This window comes from Xenopus laevis, chromosome 6L, assembly GCF_017654675.1.
Source record: "Xenopus laevis strain J_2021 chromosome 6L, Xenopus_laevis_v10.1, whole genome shotgun sequence".
NCBI classification, from domain to species: domain Eukaryota; kingdom Metazoa; phylum Chordata; class Amphibia; order Anura; family Pipidae; genus Xenopus; species Xenopus laevis.
This window is the reverse complement of record NC_054381.1, coordinates 11264454-11282842: the sequence shown is the minus strand read 5'-3', so window position 1 is coordinate 11282842 and position 18389 is coordinate 11264454. Positions and strand designations below refer to the sequence as shown.

Below are 18389 nucleotides of genomic sequence, written 5' to 3'. Positions count from 1 at the left end.
AATGGCTGTCACAGTCCCCCGACTTGAATATCATGGAAAATCTATGGGATGATTTGAAGCAGACTGTCCATGCTGGGCAGCCATGGAATTTAACTGAACTGGAGAGATTTTATATGGTCTAATGGTCAAAAATAGCCACATCCAGAATCCAGACACTCATCTATATGAGGCGTCTAGAGACTGTTACATTTGCAAAAGGAGCTCAACTAAGTATTGATGTAATATCTCTGTTGGGGTGCCCACATTTATGCACCTGTCTAATTTTGTTATGATGCATATTGTATATTTTCTGTTAATCCGATAAACTTTATGTCACTGCTGAAATACTACTGTTTCCATAAGGCATGTTATATATTAAAAGGAAGTTGCTACTTTGAAAGCTCAGCCAATGATAAACAAAACTCCAAAGAATTAAGAGGGGTTCCCAAACTTTTTCATATGACTGTATATGGTACATGGTTAGTGGTGCTGGCAGTGCCCATAATACGCAAACGGTCGGTTTTCTTGACATGGAAAAGTTTTATTTCAAAAACTGATTCTCACCCAGAGAAATGTCCTTTTATAAAATAAATGTTCTAGAATTTCTCTACGGACATAATGACGATCAGAATAAGAGATAATGGTGAGTGGCTGCATACAGAAAGTTGCAGGAATAGGCTTCTGCTTGTAAACACGCAATATACCCTGTGTCTTTTCCAGATTTTCCAAAAAAATCCATGTTCCAGCCAGGGAACAGACAGTGCAGATAATTTGGTCTCCGTGTTTGAGCCAAATGTAGCTGTTGTAGAGGAGATTGAGGGCCCAGAAAAGATATTTTATAAATACAGGAAAACCACTGAGAAGCTGATGAAATATTTGATATTCCCATAAAACAGCTGCCTGGTTCCAGCTGGTGTCTTTGTGTCTTTCAATGGTTTCTATAGACGGGTGCTCTTTGGTGGAACTGGGTCCGTTTCCAGCTTGTGATCCGTTCCGTTTATAAGGCGTTCTTCTGGCACACTGTTAGAGCTAACACAAGAAGAAAAGGGTGTTAGTATAGGGGAATCGGGAATCCTGAGATGGGGTGATCAGAACACAACAGTGCTGATAACAAATGCTTACTGCCATTCTTCAGATTATAAATGCTCATAGACAAGCCAAAATAACTCAGGGATGTATTTAGGTCCAGTGCTGCCCTGGGGATCGGACCTTTATCCCACCTTTATCCCACCAGTAAAATACCTGCCAAGCCCGGGGCCGGTATTACAAATTTACCAGCAATGTAGCTGCCAGTAAATTTGTAATACGATTAAAAGGAGCCCTCGGCCTGCACCCAATCCCCTGGAACTTACCTTTTCTTTTGCTTCTTCTAGCGTCCGTGGCACGGCCCCGCCCCTTTTGACGTCACAGCCCGCCCCTTTTGACATCACAGTCCGCCCCTTTGTGTCCCCGCCCCCCACCAGCCGGTAAAGCATTTTAAAAAAGGTGGCATGGCACCTCAAATGCCTATATAGTAAATACAGCCCTGCCAATCAACCCACAGACTGAGAGAAGGACACCATACAAGTGCCTTCTAAACAGTTTCTGCCAACTGCACAAAAAAATTGTCTCCTCTTCATCTCGGTGTCAGTATGCATTTATTTTAGGGATACACCGAAACCACTATTCGGGATTTGGCCCAGTGGCGTAACTAGATATTACTGGGCCCCACAGCAAATTATTTTTCAGGCCCCCAAAATGTTTAGAGGTTGACTTGTTTCTCCAATATTTATTGAAATTGTATATGAATTAGGGCCTCATGGGGCCCCTATACCTCCTGGGCCCCCCCGCAGCCGCAGGCTCTGCTTCGTCTATAGTTACGCCCCTGATTTGGCCAAATCCTTTGTGAAAGATTGGCCGAATACCGAACCAAAGGGGCAGGAAAGGGAAAAGTGGGGAAAAAACATTTTTGCTTCCTTGTTTTGTGATGAAAAGTCACATGATTTCCCTTCCCACCTCTAATTTACAGATTTTTATTAACGTGTATGTTTGAAGCGCCAACATATTGCGCAGCACTGTAGGATTCGGTTTGCTCAGGCACCAGAATTCTGCAGAATCCAAATCCTGCTGAAAAAAGGCAGTGTCCTGTCTGAATCCGGAACCAAATCCTGGATTAGGTGCATCCCTAATTTATTCTATGCATGACCACTAGAAATGGATGCCTCCATGACACCTAGAAACATGTACAATACTAAATACTAAATGCTGGATCTGCCCCTCCTTCCAGTCACTGACACCCATCTGCCATCAGCAGTACCATGTAAATAAGCAGTAATATAGATAATTCCATGCAATATCTGTACAGTTCTAGACAATGGCTGGGGTCAGACGCAATTGTAACTGCGTGCAACAGTATCCCACCCTTACCTCTTTTTTTGCTCAGTCGATTCCGTGTGATCTTGAAGGTCCTTGTTGCGTGTTTCTGGTAAAAGGAAGCAGAGGATCCCCCCGATGATGGGCCCGCTCCCATAGATTGCCATGGGTATGGCCGGGTGATATTTATCCAGAAGACTGATAAGAGGTGCAATGATTCCAGCTACCCGCGCCGCCATGGAGGCCAGGCCCACTCCATTCTGCCTGCGAGGGGCACAAAGTAAAAGAAACCTTATTGCATAGATCCCACCAAAGCCGCCTCCTTCTCACTTTCAAAACCCAAAAAAAGCACATGGCCAAATTCTCTCCTGAAACTGCGTGAGCTTAGCCCATAACTAGTTTTGAATTTTGCCAGGGAAATGAGGTTTCAATAGAACAGCGATTCACAAATTGCAGCTGAGGCTTGACCTTGAAATATAATTCAGGTATGGGACCTGTTATCTCGAATACTCCAAAACCTGGGGTTTTCCAGATAACTGATCTTTCCGTAATTTGGATCTTCATACCTTAAGTCTACTAGAAAATCATGTAAAAATTAAATCAACCCAATAGGCTGGTTTTCCTCCAATAAGGATTAATTATATCTTAGCTGGGATCAAGTACAAGCTACTGTTTTATTATTACAGAAAAAAAAGAAATCCTTTTTAAAAAATTGGATTATTTGGATAAAATGGAGTCTATGGGAGACGGCCGTTCCGTAATTCGGAGCTTTCTGGATAACGGGTTTCCGGATAAAGAATCCTATACCTGTATGGACTTCTATTATTTTAATTATCGACAGGCAGGAATATTTCCATTATTTCTGTTTCTCGTTGAGCAAAAAAACACTTCTTCATCTGCCCATGGGAAATAAGCAGATTTTCTTTGGGGGAATTTTGTTTGAAGAACTTTATTCATGAGACAAAAACTGATAGAATTAGAAGTTTATAAACTAATGAGCCAGAATGAAGTTTTTCCATCAAAATATGTCATTATCTACTTTGATTGACGTCTTATATAGAGGGCCCTATAGGTTGTTCTAATATAAAGTCCTTTGTTTCTATGTTGAAACAGGTAAAGGGTTTGTTTACCTTTAAATTAACTTAGTATGGTGTAGAGATTTTATTTGTGTTTTTTGAGTTATTTAACTTTTATTCAGCAGCTCCCCAGTTTGCAATTTTAGTAATCTGGTTGCTAGGGTCCAAATTACCCTAGCAACCATGCATTCAAATGAATAAGGGACTGTAATATGAATATTGTATTGTTATTGCTACTTATTATTGCATTTATCAACACTGGGCAAATTAGCCCATGGCAACCAATCAGATTGTTGTTTTCATTGTTCTACTTGCAGCTGGCTTTAAAAAGCTAATCACTGATTGGTTGTTATGGGTAACTGCCCATGGGCAAATTTGCCCAGTGTTAATAAATGAGCCCCATTGAGTTTTGCTTTCCCATCTCTGCTTCTCTCCCCACTTTGTCTTTCTTAATGGGCAGTTCTTCCAGTTATTATTTTGTTAATTGCTAGCGCAGATCACTGGTTTTGCACCATTAAATAACTGACAATCAAAGTGGGGGACACTGGGCTCGGGGTGGGGGTTGAGAGCGTTTTGACTTTCTAGGACTATACAGTTGAGAAGCCTGAGTGATCTGTATTGGCAATTTATATTTTAACCTGCAAGAAGGTCCCAGGGTTGAGGGCCACAGAAAGCACCCCCGGCCCTGTTCTGTGCAATTAATGGGACAAACATTTGGAAGTAAAATGCCACAGACCCAAGTTCTTACCGAATGACAGTTGGGAAGACTTCCGCCGCGTATATGTAACAAATGGAAAAGGAAGAAGCAATGGAGAATTTCCCAATCACTGCCAATACTGTGATGACAACGGGCAAGTCTGGAGGGGATTTTGGAAGAAGGAACATCATATTATTTGAAGTAGGGATGCACTGAATCTACTTTTTTGGATTTGGCCGAACCACCGAATCCTTCACGAAAGATTCAGCTGAATACTGAACCTAATCCGAACCCTAATTTGCATATGCAAATTAGGGGTGGGAAGGGGAAAACATTTTTTACTTCCTTGTTTTCCCACCCCTAATTTGCATATGCAAATTAGGATTCAGATTCGGTTCGGCCGGGCAGAAGGATTCGGCCGAATCCGAATCCTGCTGAAAAAGGCCGAATCCTGGATTCGGTGCATCCCTAATTTGAAGGGAGGAGTTTTTATCCTGGGACCTCAGAGGGGCCCAGTTTTTTAATTGAATATAAATAATAGGCATTATTAAACCAATTAAAATTAAAAGGGGTTTAAACCCCATTATAAAAGTCTCCCATTAATCTCCCCAGCCCTCCAGTAGGAGTAGGAGAACGACACGTATTTACTGATGGGGGTGGCAGCCAGTATTGGATTTACTTTGCCAGTGTCACTAAATAACCCACAGTGGTCCCAGCCCATAGCAGTGTCATGTTAGACTACGATTCTTATTACAACAAATTAAAGACAAAGCAAGTTTTATATTGTTCTCTATCAGGACTGAAACAACTTACTCCTTGGTATAACGGTAATGATAAGACAGACTATTCCTCCCAGGAACAAACAAAACATCTGACTCGGCTTTCTACCCAACAGCTGCACCGCAAACATGGCGCCAATGCGGGCGGGGATTTCTACAGCTCCAAATACAAGCTGAGTGAGGTATATATCCAGCCCAAAACTGCCCACGTTCAGGCTCAAACCGTAATAGACAAGGCTGTTCACAAACCTGAAACCACAATCATGAAAGAGATGAGTTTAAAACAAGTTAGTGGGCTGTTCCTGCTAAATTGTGCTTAGTACAGGGGAATACCTATGTTGCCATAGTTTTATGGGATCTCTCTGTACAGACTATGAGCAAACTTAGGGGGCTGTTCCTGCTAAATTGTGCTTAGTACAGGGGAATACCTATGTTGCCATAGTTTTATGGGATCTCTCTCTACAGACTATGAGCAAACTTAGGGGGCTGTTTCTGCTGAATTGTGCTTAGTACAGGGAATACCTATGCTGCCATAGTTTTATGGGATCTCTCTCTACAGACTATGAGCAAACTTAGAGGGCTGTTTCTGCTGAATTGTGCTTAGTACAGGGAATACCTATACTGCCATAGTTTTATGGTATCTCTCTGTACAGACTATGAGCAATCTTAGGGACTGTTCCTGCTGAATTGTGCTTAGTACAGGGAATACCTATGCTGCCATAGTTTTATGGGATCTTTCTCTACAGACTATGAGCAAACTTAGGGGGCTGTTTCTGCTGAATTGTGCTTAGTACAGGGAATACCTATGCTGCCATAGTTCTATGGGATCTCTCTCTACAGACTATGAGCAAACTTAGGGGGCTGTTTCTGCTGAATTGTGCTTAGTACAGGGAATACCTATGCTGCCATAGTTTTATGGTATCTCTCTGTATATACTATGAGCAAACTTTGGGGGCTGTTCCTGCTGAATTGTGCTTAGTACAGGGAATACCTATGCTGCCATAGTTTTATGGTATCTCTCTGTATATACTATGAGCAAACTTTGGGGGCTGTTCCTGCTGAATTGTGCTTAGTACAGGGAATACCTGTGCTGCCATAGTTTTATGGGATCTCTCTGTATATACTATGAGCAAACTTAGGGGACTGTTCCTGCTGAATTGTGCTTAGTACAGGGAATACCTATGCTGCCATAGTTTTATGGTATCTCTCTGTATATACTATGAGCAAACTTAGGGGACTGTTCCTGCTGAATTGTGCTTAGTACAGGGAATACCTGTGCTGCCATAGTTTTATGGGATCTCTCTGTACAGACTATGAGCAAACTTAGAGGCTGTTCCTGCTGAATTGTGCTTAGTACAGGGAATAAATATGCTGCCATAGTTTTATGGGATCTCTCTGTACAGACTATGAGCAAACTTAGGGGACTGTTCCTGCTGAATTGTGCTTAGTACAGATGAATACCTATGCTGCCATAATTTTATGGGATCTCTCTGTACAGTCTATGAGCAAACTTAGGGACTGTTCCTGCTGAATTGTGCTTAGTACAGGGAATACCTATGCTGCCATAGTTTTATGGGATCTCTCTGTACAGACTATGAGCAAACTTAGGGGCTGTTCCTGCTGAATTGCCAGGGCAAATCATTGGGTAGAACTTACCATACCAAACACATAACCAGTGTCAGCTTTCTGAGGGTCTTGTTTCTGAACAGGTCTATCATGTTTCCAGATTGAGGGCTTTTCTCTTCATGAAACTACAAAAAAGGAGTCCCTAGTGCATTAACCCATAGCAAAAATAGCCGGACAGAACGACCAATATGCCATAAGCCTTAAAACAAATAAAGAATTTGAAAAGGTACAGAGAACAGCATCCAGAATAATTAAGGGAATACGGTTGTACATGTATGAGGTATATGATAGGCTGATTCCCTGGATGGTACAGGAGACAAGACTAAGCCATGGAGCTGACAATACCTGCATCAGCAAATCCTCTGGGATCTTCTTTTTATTCATAGACGCTGCTTTTTTGAGGAGTTTTACTGCTTTTTCATTCTTTCCTTTTATGAAAAGCCACCGCGCAGATTCAGGCAGAACCCTGTTAATAAAATGAATCATTTTTCCTTAATTTCAACTGCGTAACATTGCGGTGAGGGAGGGGGAGCAATATTTGTCTTTTGCCTTTATTTCCTGCACTGCTGCTCCTCCCTGCGTGTATCCCTGACACAATGTAGCTGCTCTTCTCCAGCCAAGACACCAGTTCCCACAATTCATTGCCTGCTCTGTGATTAATAGACCTGTGAAGCATTGTGGGTAATGGAGTCTCGGCTGGAGCAGAACATGGAATCATTCCATGATGTAATTTCCAGCAGTTTGGGGGAAGCGATTTGCTTTTGCATTTCCCACTTCCTGTTGGTTCTTTCTATGGTGGATTATACGTGCCAGGTGTAAGACTGCAATTAATCACTTTAATGAGACTTTAACAGCTATTTCCCTTTGTAAGTCTCACTGTAGGGGCCTATATATAGTCTTAGCACCTTTACCGAGTAATTTTATGTCTGACGGTCACCACATTGCTATTAGAGTCTCTCTTTGGGTCTCATGGCACTTGCAGAAGTTTTTGGATTCAAGGAATATCATTTGGGCAAAGAAGAATTAAACCCCTTAACAAAAATCTGGCTCGAAGTCGTTAGAAAATTAAGTCAGCGAGAAAAGAAACGTCTTGTGATGTTGTTCAGAAAAAAAAGTTAGTGAGCAGGGAAGAGTCTTCATCTGTTACTCTGGTCAGTTTCAATCAGAGTAACATCGCCTTTTCTCACTCATCTTGCTCAGAGCGATCCTCCCAGCACTCAATAATAAGCCAATCGGCTACTGAGATCGACCGGAGCTTGATGTTTACTCGACCACAGGGCTGACACACAATAGACACTCACCAGATGTAGAAAAACAGTAGAGCCGTTGGAACAGAGCTCACTATTTGCAGGATCCTCCAGTTCCGAATCCCATAAGAAACCCCGGCCAAAGCCATTAGTCCTACTGCAAAGCAGACGTGGCCCGTAATGGTGGCACAAGCCCGGCGTGAAGATCCCACCCATTCAGCAACTGAAACAAACAATAAAGGGAATGGAGGGATCAGTCCACAGGTAATAAGAAGACATCTCTAATGTTGTTGAACTGCATATAACACCACCGTCATCCATTGGCTGACAAGTGCCATCTCTTCTAGCTCTAAGCCAAAGTAAAATAACATGGCAGCTTCAACAGATATTAATATACAGGTATGGGACCTGTTATCCAGAATCCTCGGGACCTGGGGTCTTTCTGTATTTTGGATCGCGGTACCTTAAGTCTTAAAAAATCATGTAAACATTAAATAAACCCAATAGGCTGGTTTTGCTTCCAATAAGGATTAATTATATCTTAGTTGGGATCAAGTACAAGCTGCTGTTTTATTATTACACAGAAAAAGGACATCATTTTAAAATTTTTTGAATTATTAACATAAAATGGAGTCTATGGGAGATGGTCTTCCCGTAATTCTGAGCTTTCTGGATAACTGGTTTCCGGATAACGGATCCTATACTGAGGGACACATTTACCATATAGGCATCCAAGGGCCTGTGCTCAGGGCAGCAGCTTTGGGGGGGGGCACTTGGGTGAATATATAGTCAATAAAGTGCCCCCTCTTGTAAATTATAAGGATATTATAAGTTACCGAGGAGTTTCATGACCATATAAAAACACGAGGCCAAAGGTCGAGTGTTTTTATACAGGTCATGGAACTCTAAGGTAACTCCTAATATCCTCATATTTTGCAACTGGGGGTACTTTATTTATTATAATACACAAATTTCAGTGAGTCATGTGACAGAAATGACATCAGAACTCACCGTTTATAAGGATATAATTTACAAGATATTCATGACTTTTGTGTATTATATGTGGATAAATGAAAAAATTAAAGAACAAAAGGTCATGAATCTCCAAGGTAACTTCTAATATCCTCATATTTTGTAACGGAGGTACTTTATTTATTATAATACACTAGTTTTAGTGAGTCATGTGACAGAAATGACATCACTAAGCTCCGATTATAACCGATGACATCACTAAGCACCGTTTATAAGGATCTCATTTACAGGATATTCATGGTTTTTATGTATTATTTCGCTATTATAAATGGAAGGTGTCTTATGTAACATCTGATTTAACCCTTTACGTAGCTGAGCAATGTGGTTTTTCCATGGGGTTCCACAGACTCTATGAGGCACTTCGGTGGCAACACAGTGGATCCAGGTTCTGTGGTGCTTAAAGAGACAGAGACTGGGACTAATCAATTACCTAAAACAAGGTTGTTTATCATGAGTCCCGACATGGCAGTTCCGACGACCCATCGGAAGGCCGTGTAAACGTAGAAATGGGGTGAAAACGCTGCCGCCAGCCCAAAGATCAGCTGCATGAACATCGATATCAGTATAACCGGGCGCCGTCCAATCCTAAAAACACAATTTTACATTAGACTTATATACAAATACACTCACTGGATACAGCATCAGTACCTGCAGTGAGAACCGGATCTCATTGGCCGGAGTCTGAAAGGCCCTGACTTAGTGGATTCAAACATGGAGAACTTTTATGCCGCATTGTCTATTAGATAAATGAGGAATAAGGGGACTGGGCGCTCCAATAAAGCATATTTCTGGGACCCACCAGCAGCCACTGAGCAATGTACATGTACAGTATTCAGCACAGCTGTGATTTCTATAAGGCACCCAAGAGCCTGTGCCTAGGTCTTCAGAGCTGCATTTATTAAACACAGGTTACCTGGTCCTCTATATCAAGTATATATACAGGTAAGGGACCTTTTATCCAGAATGCTCAAGACCTGGGACTTTTCGAATAATGGATCTTTCCGTAATTTGGATCTTTGTACCTTAAAGGGCACCTATCACAGCCAAAATCAAACACATATTAACAATCTGACCAGTACAACATAAACACGTTTAATCAAACTTCATATATAGTTTTTTGAAAAAAACTACGGGTTTTAAAAAATCCCTTACTTTGTCACATGGGTTCTTTCACTGAGGGAGGCCATACTGAGACTATAACAGAGACTCTAATATGCAAATTTCAGGAGCATGCTCAGATTGTAACTCTGCTTTGAGTATTCTACCCAGAATGCCTTGTTTTAGTAAACTCCTCCACTACAAGTATCAGGAGATTTCCCTATCTTGTCCCCTGCTGGTGATGTTATTATGCAAATGAAGGGCACACACACTAACTTCCAGCAGGTGGCAGCACTACTGTACAGCAGCTAACACACAGGTTTGGCTGATTTGAAAATAGCTTAGAAGGGTTGATAAGCAACAAGGAATTTCAACTGAGCATGTGCGAGATTTCAGAGCTGCAGTTGGCTGGGAAGATATAGGTAGGAGGAGCCAGTGAAATCCAAGATGGCTGCCTCAGCTAGAACTGCAGGGGAGATAGGGGAGATCTTGCAGAAGGAATAGTGAGCTGATCATTTACATTATACAAACAATTCTAACGGTTTTAAAAATCGGATTTCTTGAACTTTCACATTGTGTATTTACTAAGGAAATGATTTTAGTTATGATTGGTGCCCTTTATAGAAAATCATGTAAACATGAAATAAAGCCAATAGGCTGGTTTTGCCTCCAATAAGGATTAATTATATCTTAGTTGGGATCAAGTACAAGCGACTGTTTTATTATTACACAGAAATAGGAAATGGTTTTTAAAAATTTGGATTATTTGGATAAAATGGAGTCTATGAGAGATGGCCTTTCCATAATTCGGAGCTTTCTGGATAACGGGTTCCGAATCATAAATCCTAAACCTGTATATATATATATATATTCAAACCGTAGAAAGCACTCATGGTATCATATAGTTTAAATTAAAAAAAAGTTTTTTATTTCTAAAACCACTTACCAACGCGTTTCGGTCCGCACAGGACTGTCATCAAGGTGTGGATTTTTTTTCTTTATATGATGTGCCGTGAGTGCTTTCTACGGTTTGAATTTAATTACTTTTGTGAGCACCCAGAAATTGACTCAATGAATGGTGAGTGCCAATAAATGCGATTTATATATATATATGAGCTTTCTGAGAAATGTCTTAAAATCAGACCGAAATGTTGGCCGGTTCTTTTTAATGTAAACCAATAAAAATGGAATTTTGATCTTTTTTTGAAAATCCTGGTGTGCACCTGTTTTGTTGATCTTTATATATTTATTTATTTATTTAAATTTCCTCCATTTTGTCACTTGTGTTTAAATCCAGCAGTAGAACTCAGGGACAGGGGGAGTGGAAGCTTTATGATCTCGTGGGGGTGGGGGTCCAAATGCCATAAAAAATAACATTTCTGCTCCCTTGACTGTAATCTGCATTATAAGGGTGGTTTAAATTAACTTTTAGTATTGTTAGTATAACCAATTCTAAACAACTTTACAATTGGTCTTCATTATTTATTTTGCATAGTTTTTATGAATTATTTGCCTTCTTCTTCTGATTCGCTTTCAAATGGGGGGTCACTGACCCCATCTATAAAACAAATGCTCTGTAAGGCTACATATGTATTGTTTATTGTTACTTTTTATTACTCATCTTTCTATTCAGGCCTCTCCTATTCATATTCCAGTCTCTTATTTAAATCAGTGCATGGTTGCTAGGGGAATTTGGACCCTAGCAACCAGATGGCTGAAACTGCAAACTGGAGAGCTGCTGAATAAAAAGCTATATAACTCAAAAACCACAAATAATAAAAACCAATTGCAAATTGTCGCACAATATCACTCTCTACATCATACTAAAAGTTAGTTTAAAGGTGAACAATCCCTTTAATAAACAGCGGACGTGCACAAAAATATTGATTTTCCTTACCTGTCGCCTAAAGGCCCAAAAACCAGAGCTCCTATTAGAAGTCCCGACATGTAGATGGACTGGGAGATGCCGGTCTGTTCTCTCCTGTGACACACCAGGTCAAACTGAGAGGAAACCATGTGGATTAGATGGAGTGTGAGTAGAATTACATTACATACAAATAAACTGATGGTACAATGCTACACACTGGGAATATTTATTTTCTCTACATTTTGGGGCATGAATACCAGGTTTTCCTGTTCTGAGAAACCATTATAACCTATGCCAACACTGTAGCTAAATTTCCAGAAATTCTAAAAAAAAAAAAAAAAAAAAATTAAAAAAAAAAATACAATTAGAAATTATTACACCACAATAAAGTTGCAAATCCCAGGGCGACTAGGGGAAATTCCCACTCAGAATATAGTTTCCCCTATTTTGGGAGCCACAGTACACATTTCACCTGGTTTTTCAGATTCCCGAGCTCAACATAGGTACTAGTGCAGCATAATAGTGTTTTCCATTTAAAGGGGAAGTAAACCCAACAATTTGGAGTAGAAAAAGCAAATTTCCAATATACGTTCATTACACATTGTTAGTGGATTTAATTAGTACAGGTGTGGGACCTGTTATCCAGAATGCTAGGGACCTGGTGTTTATTATCTTTAATATAATTTGGATCTCCATACCTTAAGTCTGCCAAAATAATTTAAACATTCAATAAACCCAATAGAATTGTTTTCCCACTGATAAGGATTCATTAGATATATATATATATATATGTTAGGGATGCACCGAATCCACTATTTTGGATTCGGCCGAACCCCCGGAATCCTTTGCGAAACATTAGGCCAAATACTGAAACGAATCCGAACCCTAATTTGCATATGCAAATTAGGGGTGGGAAGGGGGAAATATTTTTTACTTCCTTGTTTTTTGACAAAAAGTCACGTGTTTTCCCTCCTAGCCCCTAATTTGCATATGCAAATTAGGATTTGGATTCGGTTCGGCTGGGCAGAAGGATTCGGCCGAATCTTGCTGAAAAAGGCCGAATCCTGGCCGAACCCCAAACCGAATCCTGGATTCGGTGCATCCCTTATATATATAGTTTTTATCAATTACAAGCTAATGTTTTATTATTACACAAGAATTAAATACTTGAAAATTTTTATTATTTGGATAAAATGGAGTCAATGGAAGATGGCCTTCCCATCATTTTTTTTTTTTTTTTAAGGTAAACTTTATTTCTTTTAATTTTTTGTAACAATACAAGCAATAAACAGTTGTACTTTTGGGCAGAGACAGATGAGAAGATTCGGGGAGATTAGTCCGCAGTTGACAATTTGCGTCTTCTTGGGGCGAATAATCTCCCCAAATTGCCTCCCCGGCAGCTAGAGTCTAAATCGCCGGCGGGATGGCACTTGGAGCACTTCATTTTCCGAAGTCGCCCAAAGTTTCCTCGTGAGTCAACTTCGGGCGACTTCAGAAAATGAAGCGCTCTGAGTACCATCCCGCCGGCGATTTAGATTCTAGCCCGCAGAGAGGCAGTTCGGGGAGATTAGGTGCCCGAGGAAAAGGCGATTTGTCGCCGGGCGATGAAATCTCCCCAAATCTTCTCGTCTGTCTCTGCCCTAAAGTTACATTTGTCTCTGGTTTTGTTTGCTCAGTGGTAACAACAGGATACACAACTTTACAAGTTTTGGTAGGTGATGTAAGTTTATATACAGCACATCATGTGCTGTCCTTCCCATCATTTAGAGCTTTCTAGATAACGGGTTTCCGGATAACAGATCCTATACCTGTATAGGAAACAATGTTGCAGAAGGCAGATGATTAGCAGGCCTATAAAGTACGTGTTCAGAACCAGCAGTGCGGAAAGTGACAGTTAGAGACTTGACATGGACAAGAACTGTAAAATCACTGAACATTAACAATGAATCTATGCTGGAAGGTTACTTAGACAATTTCTATCATTGGGCTTAATGCTGTTTTTTTCTTGGGTTTGCATTCCCTTTAAAGGAAAACTAACCCCTAAAAATAAAAATACCATATTTTATATACTGAGCCTAAAATGTTCAGCTTGTCAATAGCAGCAATGATCCAGGACTTCAAACTTGTCACAGGGGGTCACCATCTTGGAAAGTGTCTGTGACACTCACATGCTCAGTGGGCTCTGATTGGCTGTTGAGAAGCTAAGCTTAGGGCTCGTCACTAATTATCCAGCAGAAAATGAGCTTCCCTGGCTGTAATATAAGCTGATGCTATAGGTTTGCTGATTATTAAATTCTGATGCTAATTGCACTGGTTTCTGTGCTGCCATGTAGTAATTATCTGTATTAATTACGAATCAGCCTTATATTGTGACATTTCTATTCTATGTGTACTGTATATTGTGAGTGGGTCCCTAAGCTCAGTAAGTGACAGCAGCACAGAGCATGTGCAGTGAATCAGCAGAAAAGAAGATGGGGAGCTACTGGGGCATCTTTGGAGACACAGATCTTTACTGCTTAAGGACTGTGGTTGCCTTGGGCTGGTACAGAAGCACAAAATATAATGAACAACAAAACATAATGTACAACATTTCTGGCTACTTCTTTAGTTACGCTTCAGTTCTCCTTTAAATAAAAATGGGAAAGGCAGGGGAAGAGTAAGCAAGGAATACACTGATGGATGACACATCACTGAATGGGTACCAGGAATCTGCATCCCATTAAATTTCTGGGCCTGGTTGGTACATGCCCAGTTAGGGATCAGCACCATAATACATGGAATTCTCACCAACCTCAGTGACCAGGGTTGATTTCTGCTCCGACATGTCGTACTCCCATCCATCCTGGCACGGCCCGGTGCTGTTCAGCCCATACTTTTCAATGGACTCTATGTCCCACTCCACTGGCGAGTACATGCTGCATTGCTCATAGTGTCCTTGCCCGTTCCTGGGGAGAGTGTAGTTCAGCCGCGCTTCTTGGGTCAGGTTTGGGTCTATGTGAAGGATCCAGCCGGTGTTGCAGTGGTGGGGCACAGAGATCTCCATAAAGACCTGGCCGAACATATGGAAGGCATTGAGGAAGCTCAGGAAGGAAAGGATAACCACCAACACTTTTTGGAATCTTCCAAATTCCCCCACATTTTTTAGGATTTCTGCAAAATCGGTCATTGTGATCTGGTTCAGAATCAGCGCCGTACAGAGAAATCTCAGAGACAGCAGCCAAATTAATGTTTAAACCCAGTCCACTGAGCTCCCCGGATAAAGGCAAAGTCTAATATTCCCTACAGAGGCGGCTCCACTATTATTCCCACATATTCCCATGATTTATAATGACTGCACAAACCTTTGCGTGACCTAACCACACCAGGGAGCATTTTAAAGATAAATTCATCTAAAAATTGAAAAACGGCTTATTTCCCCTTTATTTCTCCTGAAACTACTTAGCTACTACGTAGCTTTAATTTACCCTGGGCATTTCCTTTGTCTTCTGCATTCTGATATTAAATAAGGCTGAAATATTTTCTTGGCTATTCACCCGCAAATATAAACTGCCTGGATGTTACTGAACTAAATTTCCCAGCATCCCCAAGCAGTCACGTGACACCCTGAGAAACTTAAAGGGGAGCTCCATCCAAAACAAAGATATAATTGTAGGCTTGACAATATACGTTAATTAAACATTTCACTGGTTTTATTTGTAATTGCAATTGAAAGCTGTGTTTGTTTGTCCCTTTCTGTTGCCTGGGTCTGACTCTTGAAACAATGTAGCAGAAGTCGGTTCTCTTCCGGTTCTGTTAATCAGCCGGCTTCTGCTACATCGTTTCAGGAGTCGGAACCAGCAGTGCAGACAGTATTCAAAATTTTTTAAACTACTGGTATCAGCAGGAGTCAGTGATTTGCAGCAGGGAAAGGCTGATGGAATGTATTTATTTACCATTTCAATCCCTCTGTGTTTGTTCAGAAATCTTCCCTATGAGAACTTTCGCCTGCACTTTCATTGGACTCTGCCCTGTTATTTGTTGGAGCACTGCTGTTCCGACTGTAACCTTGTCACACCTCCCCTGGCCCCATAACACCCTCTAACAAGTCTCATGCCAAGCACAGAAATCCTTGTCTTGTGTTTTGCTCGTTTTATTACTCCACTGCCGGCACACAATGGCGATTATAAGGTAATATAATAAAAGGTGCAATGTTTACCCAGGTCTAGTTACCCATAGCAACCAGATGGTTTTAAACAGCTAACCAGTAAATGATGCCTGCTGATTGGTTGCTATGGGTTACTAGACCAATGACAAACTTTGCCCCTATTATTACATAACCCTCTTAAGCTCTGTGCCCAGTTGTGTTTTTTTCTATTTGCACCTTGTACTTCAGGGCCTTGTGTTGAGGAACAGCCAACTGCCCACCTGATTGATTCCTCTGATTGTGATTGTTTCTGCTGGAACCCACATACTGTCCGTAATAGAGGGGGTACATTATCCCTTATAATACATGAGTGATAATCAGAGTTCCCTTTATAACTCAGCCTGCAGCCTTGTGCCTTTATATGGTCACAGAACAACCCCTCAGTGACTTCTAATATCCTTATCATTTACAGTAGGGGGTACATTATCCCTTATAATACATGAGTGATACTCAGAGTTCCCTGTATAACTCAGCCTGCAGCCTTGTGTCTTTATATGGTCACAGAACCCCTCCGTGACTTCTAATATCCTTATCATTTACAGTAGGGGGTACATTATCCCTTATAATACATGAGTGATATTCAGAGTTCCCTGTATAACTCAGCCTGCAGCCTTGTGCCTTTATATGGTCACAGAACACCCCCTCAGTGACTTCTAATATCCTTATCATTTATAGTAGGGGGTACATTATCCCTTATAATACATGAGTGATACTCAGAGTTCCCTGTATAACTCAGCCTGCAGCCTTGTGCCTTTATATGGTCACAGAACAACCCCTCAGTGACTTCTAATATCCTTATCATTTACAGTAGGGGGTACATTATCCCTTATAATACATGAGTGATACTCAGAGTTCCCTGTATAACTCAGCCTGCAGCCTTGTGTCTTTATATGGTCACAGAACAACCCCTCAGTGACTTCTAATATCCTTATCATTTACAGTAGGGGGTACATGAAGCTGGTTGACCAATTTATATAGATTTTCTCTGGTTATTGGGAGAAGAATAAAGAAGAATTCTCTGGAGAAGGGGCTCTATGAGGAGTTGTATGTGAATATATTTATATGAATCTGTATAGATGACAAATTAAAAGGTCCTACTTGCATGAGGAGTCAATGGAGAATTGCTCAGGGAAGAAAAACAACATGGCAGCTCCCGTTTATGCTAATCTGCTGCGATAATGTTTGTGATTATAATGATTCAGTGTATTGTCTAAGTGTGGAAAGCTATTTGCTATTAATAATTTAACCTTTTCATAGTCACACGTTCCAGGCTCAAGGTTATTCTGGGTGACTAGTTACTATCTGCAAAATCAGCAAACGCTGCCCGACTGAGTAGTAAGTAACTGGCGCTGTCAGCTGTGAAACTGGGCTCAAACTCTCACTTGCAAATAATTACTAGGAGGTGTAGGAATCATTTGCTCTATCTGGAAACACTTGGCCTTTGTCCTTCACAACCCCCAGTAACGCATACATCTGTATTTAAAGGGCAAATATAACCTATTGACGACTTAGGTTTCATTAATTTGTCATTTTTCTACAAATGTTTTCTAAACTGTACTACCAGAATGTATGCATCTTTTTTTTGGAGATTATGTGGGACTCGCCCTGCTGATTCTCAACTGAGATTCTCATCCAAAGGAACTGTAGCCCAGACCAAGTGCAACGGGACAGGGGGTGGCACAACTCAAGCTACAATATTCTGGGGTATGCCCTTAAAGGAGAACTAAAGCTTAACTAAAGAAGTAGCTAGAAATGTTGTTCATTATATTTTGTGCTTCTGTACCAGCCCAAGGCAACCACAGTCCTTTAGCAGTAAAGATATGTGTCTCCAAAGATGCCCCAGTAGCTCCCCATCTTCTTTTCTGCTGATTCACTGCACATGCTCTGTGCTGCTGTCACTTACTGAGCTTAGGGACCCACTCACAATATACAGTACACATAGAATAGAAATGTCACAATATAAGGCTGATTCGTAATTAATACAGATAATTACTACATGGCAGCACAGAAACCAGTGCAATTAGCATCAGAATTTAATAATCAGCAAATCTGTAGCATCAGCTTATATTACAGGGGAAGCTCATTTTCTGCTGGATAATTAGTGACGAGCCCTAAGCTTAGCTTCTCAACAGCCAATCAGAGCCCACTGAGCATGTGAGTGTCACAGACACTTTCCAAGATGGTGACCCCCTGTGACAAGTTTGAAGTCCTGGATCATTGCTGCTATTGACAAGCTGAAACTTTAGCCTCGTGCAATAAGTTCAGTATATAAAATATGGCATTTTTAGCCACATTTATTTTTAGGGTTTAGTTCTCTTTAAAGGGGTTGTTCAGCTCTGAGTTTACATTTAGTATGATGTAGAGAGTGATATTCTGAGACAATTTTCCATTGGTTTTCATTTTTTATTATTTGTAGTTTTGTAGTGTTTTATTCAGCAGCTCTCCAGTTTGCA

The 18389-nt window shown here is 40.8% G+C and overlaps 1 protein-coding gene across 1 annotated transcript; it reads right to left on the bottom strand.

The window, feature by feature from the left end:
• Nucleotides 1-499: 499 nt before the first annotated feature.
• On the bottom strand, nt 500-15134 carry slc22a13.L (solute carrier family 22 member 13 L homeolog). The gene is made up of 10 exons (XM_041565765.1): nt 14545-15134; nt 11784-11887; nt 9219-9373; nt 7811-7979; nt 6855-6975; nt 6540-6634; nt 4918-5132; nt 4156-4264; nt 2386-2595; nt 500-1008 (listed from the first exon to the last, which is right to left on the bottom strand). The coding sequence occupies exons 1-10, from the start codon at nt 14917-14919 to the stop codon at nt 918-920; spliced, it is 1644 nt and encodes a 547-aa protein (XP_041421699.1). The 5' UTR covers nt 14920-15134; the 3' UTR covers nt 500-917.
• Nucleotides 15135-18389: the final 3255 nt, after the last annotated feature.